Consider the following 14,153-nt stretch of genomic DNA (forward strand, 5'->3'; position numbering starts at 1 on the left):
TATTCACAATAATGAGACATGTAGGAATTCACAGTACTTGGTGAGGGAATAGGAGGGGGGAGAAGGGGAGTCGTACACTTGTGACTCATTCTTATACATATCTTTTTCAGCCGATAAATACAAACACATCGTGCCTCTATATTTACAAACCTGTTACATTCCTATCCTACCATAGCAGGCACAGTAGAGTAGTAGACATATAGAAGAATACAAGAGGATGGGCTGAGGCAGGGAGAGGCTGGTGACCCATAAACTGCACAAGAATACAGTTGTCTTCATACAGTGATCTTTCATGTTACTCGCTGTATTTAAGTCACAGACTATACTTTTATGCACCAATCAGATGTGCAGGTGCAGACAGTATAAAAACAGATGCAGTGAAGCTGACATGGAAGTGCCTTAAAACAGCAATCTTAAGACAGAAATCTCAGGGAAAATCACCCTCAACGATCTCGTTCCATGAGCTCAGTAAACGATTACTTTAAAGCAGGTGTGGGGAACTCCAGGCCTCAGGGGCTGGTGTCCTACAGGTTTTAGGTGTGTCCTTGATCCAGCACAACTGATTTAAATGGCTAAATTACCTTCTCGCCTGGTAATGAACTAATCATTTGATTCAGGGGTGTTGACCCAGGGTGATATCTAAAACCTGCAGGACACCGGCCCTCAAAGCCTGGAGTTCCCCACCCCTGCTTTAAAGGCTCAGTCACCATTTTCAGGTGTTGCTGAACAGAACAGCAAGTCTGTTTTTTAAAACTATGCTCACTTTAAAGTCAGAAAGTACAACATCCAGGATGCGCTCCTGCTACATCTGGGTTTTACTGTCTACAGTTACATCAGATCCAACCATGGTTGTTTATTTTTATACTACATTTCAACTCTGATATTCTTTTTTTAATATTACAATCTATCGTTTACCTTTATTTTTAGTCTCTACCCATTTCTGAGGGAACTATCTGTCTTTATAGCTCATGAATGCTCTACTACCTTCACCACTAGTCTCTAATCTTTCACTTCAAATTGCTGCCCGTCAGTTCGTAGACTGAATCCACACAGTAAAGTGGGTTCTAATTTGTACTCCCCCCATCGACCAGTCTGCTGTGTAATACTCAGGTTCACCAACATCTCCGTACTCTCAGCCCTGCACGTCAGAAGGGAGCCTGTCCTGCAGGGAAGAGGGGCCCTAGTGGACACATTTGAACACAAGCTGAGCAAGTCAGAAGGAAATTAGCATTACGGAGAAAAAAGGGGATAAAGAGCTGGAAAAAGAAGGAACAAATATGGCAGACTAAAAAAAGGGAGACTTGGGAAGGAGGCTGAACATGCTCCACGCTTAGCCCTGGCCTGTGTTTCTCATAGATACAAGCTGCCCAGCAGGGAACCAGTTCACTGCTACCAGTTAGCGTAACAAAAGCACCGCTTTGTCCCCGTTTAAGCTAACTTTTGTGGCAAACAGCTAATAAAAGTACAAAACAGATGTCTGCATTTGGTTTACAAGGTGGTCCAAATAAAGTATTTACTTGTTTCAAGGTGTGAATTATGCACCGTCTCATTGTTTGCTTGTTTTGAAGCTGGTTCAGCCTTTCTCTATGAATATATGGCCACGATAGTGCAAAGATGTCTCATCTAAACATCAACATCATCAGAGCACTATGATTACTCAGGGAAATCAGTGAAAAATATCAGGCACATTTTGAACTCATCTTTTTCCCAACTCTTGAAGTTTTGCTACTATATTTTCTGGCAGCACCAAAATTAGCCTCTGTGGTCAAACTCTTGGTCAGGAGCCTTTTTTTTTTGTTATCATGGAAGGCATATTTCATATCAAGAGAAATAACTACAGATAGAAAAAAAGATATGTCCGTGGAAAGGCGCCATGGTATAATACGATGAAATAAAAGAGTCTGTCCTTCCTCCCTTTTCCTCCCAAAAAACAAGAACAATAACCAGCACTAAGGTAGAAGAAAGCGATGAAATGTTAGCTGCAGAGGTCTGCTCAGGCCTGCAGGACTCTCACATTGTAGTTGTCTGATGAGGAGAGGCAGTGGGAAGCGCTTTTTGAACAAGATAAGGACATCAGAGAGAGCTTAGCTGGCATGCTGAAGGCAGTTTTTTAGAGCAGAAGGGCTGTTTCCTCAAATGTTTTTGGATTATGTTGGTAGGGGGAGGCTGTTTTAGAGGAGAGGAAGGGGGGTGTGTGGACTGAAAGGCTGCAGGGGGGGCATCAGAAACTCTCCGGCTCCTCCAGGAGGCAGGGCTGGGTGGACAGAGGCACAAGGGATGGGGACAGGCTTTGCAGGCCCACCCCGGAGCGAAAGTTGAGGTCCGGGGCGGGGAGTAAGGGCTTGAGAATGCTGACGAGGCAGAAGGCAGAGCCACTGTTGGGAATGAAGTTGACCTTGTTGCGGTCAGGACACAGGAAGGGAGGGATCTCCTGCAGAGGCTTGGGCCTGGAAACACATGCAGAGTCATATTTAGCCTACATGTTTACCTCTTGTTTTTATACAAGTTCATCATGATTTTGCAAAACTCTTGACACACTTAGAAAAACACTTAAGACACCTTTAATGGCGTTTGGACGACAACATAACTGTGGAGAGATAAATTAAGGTTCGCTCACACACACACAAACAGTACTTGACATATTTGATGTCGATTTTGGTTGTTCTATGTGATTTTACGGGTTAGGGTTAGCAGCTGGTCTCCAAATGGAAGCACACTGACCACCTCCTTTTCCACTCACATTGACTCCTCAGACACTTTGACCTTCTCACAGCCCTCTGGAGGTTCTCTCTTGAACATGTAGCTGTTGTTGGGTCTGGGAGAGGCGGCGTATTTGGGCAGCGGGGAGCAAGGTCCCAGCTCTGAGAATAAGCGAGAAGGTGGGTTAGCAACACGTTGAGCTCACAAAGGCGCCGCTATGTGTCTGGTTTTGACTCTTGTATGTATGCGTGCGTTGGTCACCTTTGTCCTCGTACGGGCTGCCTCCACCCGTGTCATTGAGGACAGTGAGGTAGGAGGGTGAGATGGAGTCGGGACGGCTACTGCAGTTGCTGTGGTTACTGCTCAGGCCCCCGCCCGAGGGAGTCTGCGTGTCGATGCTGCGGGTACTGCTACTTCGCTGTAGGGGGACAGGCGGGGGTGCGCGGTGCCCATCGGGGACATCTTGTGGCTGTTGCATGAACACACACACACATACACACAAAATCACAATTATATCTCCAACCTTCAAAAAAACAAACAATCTGAGATTTAATTTTTTTTTAGGGAAGGACACGACATTTAACACACTGGGAGCACATTAACTCATTGAAACTCACAACAATGGTCTCGTCCTTCTCGGGGGTGTCACGGATGATGATGCGTTCGATCTCCTGGTTAAGACCCTCCACGCTGTTGCGGAAACGAGGGGCCGAGGACTTGGATATAGGGATGGGTATCAGAATGGTCTTAGGCATAGGCGACTGCAAAAACACAGACAAACTGAATTTATTACAAACATCATCTTGGGTTTAGTGACTTTAAACAGTCGATGCCACAGAAAGAAACAAATGTGGAGATAATTTATCTGAACTAACGTTTGCTATAGCATGAATGCACTATATCTGAGCCAGCCATTCATTTTCTTCCAGGACATCCAGAATACAGGACAGCTGCATTGCAACAGACTCCACAGGGAACGTGTGAGTGGCCCTACTGCCATCTCTGTCGCATACAGTAGAATGACATGAGTGGCCACCAAGTGTGTACGTACATCTACATCACACACACACACACACTGGAGCTAAATAAGGACATCGAGAAAGTGGGACGTTCTCAAAAACCCAGATCGGGCACCCAACACAGTCTTCCTCCAACCTGCATGCTGTCTCTATTAGTCACCTGCGATTGGATGATGGTGTGGCTGCCATTGAAAGGGGCCTTGCGCTCTTTGTCCCTCCGATGGCGGCTGCTGCGTTTGCTGCGCTGTAGCTGCTGACGCAATTTGGCGATCTGAAGAGGGCACATACAGACATCAGTGTTAACGGTGGCATGCTGAGAAACAAGGGATTCAGTATGTTCAAACGCCCGTATTGTAATTTGTTGTTTATTTGGGCCTGTAATCAGGTAAGAAAGTGACCTCCTTGAGCTGGTCGGTGCTCCCACAGGAGGCCGAGCGTTTGTGTGAGCCCCTCCTCCTCTCATCTGCCCAGGCTCTGGGAGTCTGACACACACAGATCCACACATACACTGTTCAGAACTAAAGCTCAAACACACAAGCTTAAAACTGCTAAACAGGAAAAAAATACAGCTGAAACCAAAAAACATTTGACAGTTCTTAAATAATCAAATATATAGGGATTATTTAAACAGACAACACCAACTCCCCATTTATGGAACTGACTTACAGGATGGGTGCAGCACATGTTTTTATGTTATAACTGAGAAGCCAGTTAAGAGCCTGGGGAAGGTCTTCCAACAGCAAACCGAGTGACACAACCATAACTCATGAAACACCAGAGAGCTGAAAACCTGGCTTATATTGTTGGACAAATCAGAGCTGGCAGTAAAGTTCAAGGCCTGGATTTATTGGCATGGCATCCTGCCACAACTCCTCCGGACACTGCTGGTTTACAATGTCATACTGGCCATTATGGTTTTGGGAGCACGATTGCTAGTAGGTGGTTGGCCCTTCCTTGTAGACTAAAGTGGATTTGTGGTTCAGCAAGGGTAGCACGCTGACGGTCTGTTAGCAGTCTGGGATGGCCTGTCTACCTGTGAAGAGCTCTGTTGTCAAGGCAGTGTACAAAGTGTCTGGTAAAACTGGTTTGTGCGCCACTCTTGCTTGTGCTGCTGCTGGTTTGTCAGCCAGCTGCAGAAAAGAGTGCAGTCATAACATACAAAGAGGTGAAGTGAAAAATACTGCAAACACTGTTTGTGCTTTTCATTCTCTATTTTTTAAAATCTTTTTCGTGGTTCTTCTGTTCCCTTCTGTTCCGCTGCCTTCCCTATTCCACCCACTGGTGAACCAATCAGCATATGGCAGACACACTGGTCATACAGTTATGTTCAGCTGGGATTTTACAGAGCTGCACGGAAGCATATATCTGTCCGCTTACTGTCCGAACTGAAGCGTGTACGCACACTTTTGCAGGACCATGAATTACACAGAGGCAGCTTTATATGGGAGGAAGAATAAGATGTGACTCCTCTTCAGCAGACTGTCAGAAGAATTCATGGTTTTCAGACAAACCCAAACAACAGAGATGATGCTGTATAGCCGGGGTCCCCAATCCCAGTCCACGAGGGCAAGTGTCCCTGCAGGTTTTAGATCTCACCCTGGGTCAACACACCTGAATCACATGATTAGTTCATTACCAGGCCTCTGGAGAACTTCAAGACATGTTGTGAAGGTAATTTATCCATTTAAATCAGCTATGATGGATCAAGGACACATCTAAAACCTGCAGGGACACCGGCCCTTGTGGACTGGGATTGGAGACTCCAGTAACACCAGAGGCTCCTTGGTTGGCATAAGAGGTGAGGACAGGCAGGAAGTGGAGAGCTCAGGAATCTCAATAGGGCAAGGGAAAGAAGCCAGTTGGTCCAGGAACTGACCCAAGCAGGGGTAGAGGAAACCCAATACAGTAGGATGGTTGGGACGCGGCAGCAAGGGTTGTGGAATTAATGGGAGCAGGTAATGAACTGGAATATCTTGTGGTTAAAACTATGGAAGGCTGAGCCACCCTAGATCAAGTTTATCCAGTCACTCTATAATGTCCTCCCAAACCTAACCAACCTCTCCTCCTGCAGTCTTGCAGAAACCACCCACATGCCTGCTGTGCCAGGGAAGAGGATGACTGAAATGCATCTTAAGCTGTTGCCCAATAAGCCTGAAAAAGGGCAACATAAAATTCCTACAATTTAATTTTAAGACTGTTTTCTTCTTTATGTCAGTCAGCACTTTGGGTTCTTTCCTCTTCCAGTAACAGTAATAATACTTTATGGCTTGCGCATATAAACAAAATGCAAACTTTGTGTATCTCACAATTATTACTACACAAAGAGACACTATACTCACCTGCGTCGCTTTGTCCCTCATGTAGGGAACGTGTTGTTGCTGGCTGCCGTCCTGAGGCCAGGGACCTGTCAGGTGAGAGCCAGCGAGCGTGCCCTGTGAGGGCCACAGCTGGACGCGATGGCGGGAAACCGAGAGGAGAATGAGGGAGCAGACTGCTCAGAGGGAGAGAAGGGGGGAATGCCGGAGGCGTCAAGGACAACCAGAGGAGGAATCTACAAGGTTAAGGCCACAGATGCAGTCTGAAGGGAAAACAGAAAATGAGTTTGATTAGATCTAGAGATGTAAAGACGTTTGATGTAAACACATCAACAAATCACCAGACATACAGCTGGCCAACGGGATAAGCTCGCTCTGTCTGTCTAGGTCTGTGTGTATTTATGTCTGTGTTAGGGAGTCTGTGTGTGTGTCTGTGTGTGGCCAGATTGATGTTAATCCATCCCATGCTGGGCAGAGCAGCTATGCCAGGCTCACACAACCCCCTGGTTAATGGCATTAAGACACCTTAAATGAGAGCAGGGGAGTGTACCCGACTGACCCTGATGCAGAACTGCAGCTTGAGGTTTTGCAGTGATTCACTGACACCCATAGGTTCTTGCAGGGTACCAGCACCATCAGTGAATTGCACAAAACCTCTAGGATTGTGTATAGGCAAAAATCAACCTTCTATATAACGCCACTTATAGGGATTCTGTCTATCTTATTGTAGGGTTGTTGATATAGCATTAACAACAGCTTCTTTTATGTAATTCTGAGTCTATGCATTCTCTGAGAACAGAGAATTCTTTGCATTCTAATGAATTACATTTTCAATATTGAGATTATGATTATTTAGTTTAAATACCAAAGACTATGCTATGACAGCAGAACGGCAGTGCAACAGTGCAAACACACACTGCAGACAGTTTTAATGGATAACAAAGAATCAACTCATTCATCTTCTCTTATAATGTTGAAATGAATAGAACATAAATCCATAAATGCAAACACGCAGCTTTGACTGGTAGTGTGTGTGTGTCCTTGAGCTAAATTTGGCAGGGGCCTTGACCAGTGCATATAGCTGTTGCTAGGAAACCTCGGTGGTGGTGGTGGGGTGTGTGTGTGTGTGTGGGGGGGGGACTGATCATTATTAACACACAACAGAACTTGGTTGTGTGTGTGAGTAAGCAGGGTTTTCAGCATCAGCAGTCTGCCAGTGAAATGCTCCCACCACTTTATTTTGATGCCAGCTTTTCCCTGCCTCAGCGGCTGCCCACAAATCACCTGAGCAGTGTATGCTACCAGCAATAGTAACACTGGTAGTACCAGTAGTAGTAGCAGAAAAAATAGAAGAGTGGCTCAACCTTTTGTCATGTTGTTGTCAGAACAACATGAACAACAGAACATTTTTTGGGCTAAAAACATGGCCTGAACCACTACGAGAATAGATGTGGTTTTAATTGTCAATATTGAACATTGCCTGTTTTATTACTATCTACCCTCCATGCTAACTTGACATATTAGGGGATGAAATATCCCTTAGATGAGAGGACCTTAACACGAAAAATAAATGCTCCCTGCACGTTCATCTCCATACAAAAGCCTGCACGGTGAAATGTAGGCCGATTGTGTTTGGTGGAAAGCACGCCACCCCTCCCCACACATACCAAAACATACTCCACGCTGGTGCTATAACCCATGCTCAGGAGCATCATCCACATTTCTGACCTTGTGTATGTAAAAACAGGCTCACCTGCAAAATGCAGTCTCGGTGCGCTGCATGCAAAGGGGCATGGAGCTCTTCGGCAGCCCCGGACCCTGTTGCCACTACTCGAAGATGCTACAGATGCGATGGGAAAAGGCAGGGCAGAATGACCAGGGTGAAGATTGCAAGTAAGGAAGGTAGTCTCAGATATCAAAGGTAGATACCGAAAAAGAGGGGAAAAAATAGAAACACGGCCTTCGTGAAGACAGCAGCGATACCGCTTGTGTCAAAATGGGCGTTGCTGTGTTCGCACCCTGCCTCCTCGAGACGTCGGGGATGGATGTTTTTCTCTCCCTGCTGAAGCAACGCGACAGCTTTAAGCGTCTAGCCAAACGCTTTGTGTTCGAAGAAAATTACTGTTAAAAACAGAGAGAGGGTGCCTCGTCTGCGGAGTTTGTGATGAGCTGGAAAAAGAACTAAACAAACAAGCAACAACAAAAAACAAGACAGGAATAACACATTCAGAAAGGATAGAAAGAAGAAGGCGGTGATGCTGGGCTAGCCTCCGCTCACACAACGGGAGAGGGACCAGTGCAGTGTGAAGTCAGCCGGTGTAACAGATACTTCCGGTTATTATCTTCTAAGTCAAATCTTCACGCTGTCAGGTCAATGTAATCATGATCATGACTAAGTTATCTTTTGGTACTTTCACTTTCATATATATGATCACGACTACAGTTACCTTTGGTATTTACATCAACACCGGCAAATGGGGAGAAGTGCAATACGGAAATAATTGTGGTGTTTTTCGTTTTTCTATAGACACACATACACAAACACACACACACACACAAATATATATATATAACTTTATTGTAGTTTTGTATTATTCTTTTGCACTGAGAGGATTGCGTCTTAATTTCGTTGCTCAACTAATGAAATCATTAAAAAGTGGTATAAAGCAGATAACCATAATTTTTATAGTATCAGTATTACAAATAAACGATTATATTAGCCGTTTTCTAATTTGAATTTCTTAGTTATGATGATACAAAATAATAATAAAAAAAAAAACACGAAAAAGCGTAGGTTTGTGGCACTTTATTTTGAATGTAATGTGATCGACTTCCGGTACGTCCTGGCTGCCCCTGGCTGACTTGGCGCAGAAGAAGAAGCGCTCTGACGTAGCTTACCAACGCTGAGCTGCTCGTGCTGATGCTGCAGTTGCTAGGGCGCGTGGAGCAGACGGCGGAGAACAGAGGTGAGGTAAACAAGCGCGAGAGGATATGACTAACTAGTGTCGATTAATCACTGAGAATTAAGAGGGTTGGTCGACAGGGGTGCAAAAAAGACAAAAGCAAAACAAAAAACCCCAAAACGATATTATTTGTTTGAATAATATAATAATCCAAGACAGCCAAGTGTTTCATCATGCGGCTGTAGAAGTGTAGCTTACGACTCTGTAGTCCTTTGGTGCTGCCACTGTTGTTTTGTTAAACGTCTTAAAACACTTTATAGACTCTTTCCTTATTCACAAGAGGCCACCGCAGCGATGTTTGAGTTGGAAGATTATAACGCCGGATGTTCTTCCTGACGAAAAACAAAAAACAAACAAAAGCAAAAGAAAACAGTAAGTAGTCACCTTTTTTGTCAATATTGGCCTCGGTGACACCTATCAGCAGATTTACCAGTGGCAGTGACCAACATTGTGCCACATCAATTGTGCACAAACAAAATGTTCAAAAATTGTCTGACCAAGACCGGAAAAGACTATACAATATAGTCATTTTGAAGATTTTTCTTGTTTTCATAGCATAAAAGTGGTAAATATAGTGGTAAATAAATAAAATAGCTATTTCACAGCATGTTCTAACCTTGCACATCCTCCACAAATTCTTTCTTCAGAATAATACTGACAACACCTCAGGGGCACAAAAGGCATGAACCCAAACACAGATTAAACGTATATACCCAACAATTATTTCATACATTTATTGAGGGGTTTTTCTTCTTCCATATTGACTTGAAAATGTTTACAGAAACTGTACCAAGCAGACGCATAGCAATGGAATCAAAGGCAATGTCCATTGAATGCAAAACATAATACCATAAAAATGATGCAAATATTAATGCGATACATGAAAGGGTTTTTTTGATACAAACTACAGATTACAAAAACATAAATGAGATCTTTTCATATGCCCTGAAGCAGCGCTGAAAGTACAGAACGAGTATGTCGACATTTCAGCACGCCTTTACAGCGCGAGTAAATAAGACGTGCACATTCACGCAACACACACACACACACATCACTCACTCACTCCACCATCAGGGGATGAGACGACAAGAAACAAAAATAATATCCAGCGTGCTTCAGTGTGTGTGTGTTTTGTTTTTTTTGTTTTTTTTCAGTTTTTGATTTGTGTTTCAACAGCAGAATCTGGGGTTTGTAATATTTCATGTCTTGCAGACAGAGAGCTAAATGCAGAGTCCATACTGAGGTCAGATGATAGTGGTACAGTGACTCCAGTCAGCCACTGTAACAGATGCCTCTGTAAGTTCGGCTCCAGTGATTGTAAGACCCCAGAATGAGATTTGTTACTGGTGTAATTGTGCAAGCAGACAAGTTCCACGACAGCCTGCTTTTAAGTCAGCTGGGATTGATTCTTTAGTGTTAGCATTCCCATAAAGATAGTCCAAAGAGGAGGATTGTCAGCTATTTTCTCCTCGTGAGTCAGGTTGGGGGGAGCGAGGGTTACGATAGTGTGTGATGGATTGTTTACAAAACGACTGTGACTATTCATAAGTGCAACAGAGATTAACATATCAAAATAACAACAGGATAAAAAAATTGAAGCAATAAAAACACTGAAAGCATCTAAAAGCTACATCCTATTGCACAATTAAAAGGTATGATACAAAAAGAGGATACAAAGTCATGAGACAACAATTGGTATTGCATACAAGGAAAATGTTTAAAAAGTTGCTTTGTCTTTTAAGACCATTAATTCGTTTACAGAGCCCACTCTCACTTTACTCGATAGAGCAAAGGGGGAGGAACCGAGCGCTCGAGTGTTGATTGTTTTTTCATCGCCTGTTTAAGTTTAGAGACCACTCTTCGTCTTGGTTGCAACAGACACGTTTAGGAAACACTGATTTCAAATTCGTTCAAAGTGCACAAAGAAAAAAAAATGAATTAATGTACCACTATGAAACTTCAAACCAAGATTTAAAAAACACAAAACAAACAATGCAGAAACAGAAGCCAATGAGAATGCTGCATAGCTGGATTCCATTTAAAGCAATGCCATCAGAAGGACACACAGGAGCGGGACAGACCTAATTACTGTACATGATCAGACTCGATTGTTGGTTCGTGACATATTCCATAGCTTCCTCGTGCTGATTCAGAGCAGAGAGCTCCACACAAAATAACCAAGTGCTCTCTAGTTAGTGTTGCTGGGCTTGTTAGAGGGTCCAAGTTTACACATGCGTGTCACTGGGTTCGCTGGCCAAGCTGCCCCCCCGCAGGTAGATGGCTGAACTGGACTTGGGCCGGTTCTGACTGTGACTTTGACCTCGGGTAGAGCCATTGTTGTTAACTTCTGGCCCCCGGGTATCTGTAGAGATGACCCATGTGGTGGGTCGCCACTTTTTCAGAGAATAAGGGGTTTTGACGCGCTTCTTGATCTTATCTCCAGTCCCCAATGCTCCATCTGGCTGGACTAAACCGTCTCCTGGAAAACAGGGTGGAACAATGATTAATGAGCAATGTAGCAACACCTTTGTGCATGAAAATCATTAAAGACCGGCGAGTCTTGAGGCCATGAAAAACTACACGTTTTGATAAGGACCTTCTTTTCTATTAACCACTGAATATTAAGTGAATTGCTGGATTAGACATTTAATTTCTAAAATATTCTAAATGAAACAAAGAATAAAATATATCTACTAATGTTTCTTATTTTGACCAACAGTTCAGTTTAAACTATTGATTTCTACATTTCACAAGCCTCTTTTTTCCAACATTATTATTATTATTATTATTATTATTATTATTATCATTATTATTATTATTTTAATAAATAAAAAACTGCTGATAATAAGTCCAATAACTGGAGCATTAAAAAAAAAAGAAAAAAAGAAAAGAAAAGAAGAATGACCAAAATCAAAGCAGCAGAAGCAGCATTTTCGACTGTGTAACCTACAAAAAGCTTTGGACCCTACATTTCCCATAATGCAACAACACCCTTTGTGTCTAGTAGCATTATGTCTTTCAAACTTCATGCTTCCAGTTTATATTGCAGACATCAGTTATGAGCAAATTGACTTTCATGTGCATAGTTACTAACGGATGGATTACAATTAGTTATAATACAATTTAGCAACAGAGGGCTGTTTGAAGTACTTTATTAAATGAAATATGCCAAACATTTGTAGGTTCCAGTTTGTCAAATGTGATTATTAGATTTAGTGTAGTGATACTCTGGGGCTTCTTGCCAATACGTTTTATCTGCAGTCAAATTAACACTGAATGTATCTACAATATGTGTGGTTCAAAGCCCGAATTATTTTAGGCAGTCACGTTCATCAACAAGAACTTATTAAAATATGTTGCATGTACTTTCAAGACGATTAATAGAGACACTTTACTGTGACCCCCCCCCCCACACACACACACACACACCTTTGTGCTTCCAAAAATAGTCAGTTTAGCAACAAATTGGATTAGCTGCCACTGAAAACAGCCCCTCACAGAGATGTACCATTTCTCCCTGTTCAGTAATATTTATCCAATGGGCCAATACAACTATAGAATACTTGCAAATGATTCTCACCTAGTGAGGCCAGGTCCTGTGTTGTGAAGGACAGATCTAGAGAGTTAGGTCTCTCTGGCCTACGGGCTCTGGGCTGCCTGAGCAGGGCCTCTCCTCTCATGGTGACTGGAGCTTCCCCCTGGGGGTCTGTTGCAACAGTGCCCGACAGTGAGCTTTCTCCTGGGGGCACCGTAGTTTCCCTGCTTGCCCCCTCACTGCTTCCCTCCGGCTCTCCTTCATCACTTTCTCCGCCGCTGTCGCCATCCCCCTGGCCATGACCCGTGTTGCTGTTGTTGTTGTTGGTGTTGGGTCGGGCCGAGCGGAGAGCGGTCACGTTCGTGGACGCGTCTCTTTGATCGGGCTGCTCTCGTTCTTGGCTCAAAAGAGGCTCGTGTTCATCGGGGCTGGCTGTGATGACGCCGAGGGACAGCCGGCTGTCATCTGACCTCAGAGCTCCAGATCCATTGTGAGTTATGTTGGAGCCTCCAAAACCTGTTGCTCCACCTGTTACTATGGATGAGATCCCAGCACTGACGTGACCATTGACGGTGCCGTTAATGGCTGCGTTGGCATGTGTATCCCGTCGAACAGGTAAGTTGTTTGTGCCTGTGCCTCGGTGAACCTCTCCAGCCGAATTTGTGCCCGTAACTGTACTAATGTTCATCTTTGTTCCCTCCACCTGCCGCAGGTTGGACTTTCCTGAGCGCCCAAACTTGAACCTTAGTGAAGAGGAGGAGGATTCCTTCTTGACAGGCTTGTTGCGCAGGGGCAGACTGGATGGCCTCTTGGGCAAGTTTTGCTGCTTGGGCAAGGGAAAGATGGTAGTGGGCATTGTGGCAGCAGTGTCTGATGTGCCGGAGACCTCACTCGCCATCTTTATAAGGGGATAAAGCAGGCTGGAACTGCCAGGACTCAGTGGGTCTGGTGAGCAGAACTGCTTCTGGGAGTGCTCCATTAGGTTCTCATCAGAGCTCTCCTTCAGGTTTTTGTCTACTTCTTTAGGGTCCAGCTTTGTGGTTTCCAGGTCTTCTTGGGTTAGATGTAGGCACACGGGCACTGTGGTGGCCCCTGCAAGTCCCTCTGACTCGGAGATGATAGTGGTAGTCGTAGTGGAGGCTGAAGGGCTACCTCTCATGCCCATGCTGGTGGTGCTGCTTTCTGGGCTGGGCAGACGGGCGTTTGCTTGCTGCTGACGCTCCTGGTTGATGGAATTCCTGTTCCTCTCTCCGGTCCCAACCACAACTCTACCAGTCAAAGAACTAGTTGCGTCCACCTGCGTGTTCTTGGCTACACCTTCATGCTCTTCAATGTACGTAGACGAATGGTCTGTGTACAGGCCGGACTTTGGCGTCATGCGATTTCTGGATCAAAGAAACAGTGTTGAAAACCTCAGCAAGATCATTTGAAACAATGAATACAATGACAGGATGTGGCTTTGTTGAAACTTGCCTCTCGTTGTGCAGTGTAGTGGACATGGGGTTGAGTGTAGGGCTGACAGACTTGGAGCGGTCCCATATGAGGAGCAGCTCCGCCAGACGCTCCTCAGCGCACTGAGCTGTGAGGCGAGCCTCTGCGTCCTGGTCCCAACAGTCCTCCA

The 14,153-nt window shown here is 44.5% G+C and overlaps 2 protein-coding genes across 4 annotated transcripts in view; both read right to left on the bottom strand.

The window, feature by feature from the left end:
• Positions 1 to 120: 120 nt before the first annotated feature.
• fam117ba (family with sequence similarity 117 member Ba) lies at positions 121 to 8,313 on the bottom strand. Of its 2 annotated transcripts, XM_039606886.1 has the most exons (9): positions 7,964 to 8,313; positions 7,788 to 7,874; positions 6,059 to 6,297; positions 4,118 to 4,201; positions 3,880 to 3,990; positions 3,318 to 3,461; positions 2,962 to 3,169; positions 2,741 to 2,861; positions 121 to 2,447 (listed from the first exon to the last, which is right to left on the bottom strand). In XM_039606886.1, the coding sequence occupies exons 3-9, from the start codon at positions 6,077 to 6,079 to the stop codon at positions 2,222 to 2,224; spliced, it is 915 nt and encodes a 304-aa protein (XP_039462820.1). In that variant the 5' UTR covers positions 6,080 to 6,297; positions 7,788 to 7,874; positions 7,964 to 8,313; the 3' UTR covers positions 121 to 2,221. The 2 variants fall into 2 exon arrangements, with proteins under 2 accessions (XP_039462820.1, XP_039462819.1); XM_039606885.1 differs by having other exon boundaries at positions 7,788 to 8,313.
• Positions 8,314 to 9,715: 1,402 nt separating this feature from the next.
• LOC116313737 (bone morphogenetic protein receptor type-2) overlaps positions 9,716 to 14,153 on the bottom strand; it is a 62,790-nt gene continuing 58,352 nt past the window's right edge. For both annotated transcript variants that reach the window (XM_039606816.1, XM_039606815.1), the window contains exons 11-13: positions 14,006 to 14,153; positions 12,578 to 13,917; positions 9,716 to 11,476 (exon numbers count right to left, since the gene is read on the bottom strand). The exon at positions 14,006 to 14,153 is cut by the window's right edge and continues 25 nt beyond it. In XM_039606816.1, coding sequence (XP_039462750.1) covers positions 11,223 to 11,476; positions 12,578 to 13,917; positions 14,006 to 14,153 — 1,742 coding nt within the window. In that variant the 3' untranslated portion in view covers positions 9,716 to 11,222. The remainder of the gene's footprint in view (positions 11,477 to 12,577; positions 13,918 to 14,005) is intronic.

This window comes from Oreochromis aureus, linkage group 23 (assembly GCF_013358895.1).
Source record: "Oreochromis aureus strain Israel breed Guangdong linkage group 23, ZZ_aureus, whole genome shotgun sequence".
In the NCBI taxonomy this organism is placed as follows: domain Eukaryota; kingdom Metazoa; phylum Chordata; class Actinopteri; order Cichliformes; family Cichlidae; genus Oreochromis; species Oreochromis aureus.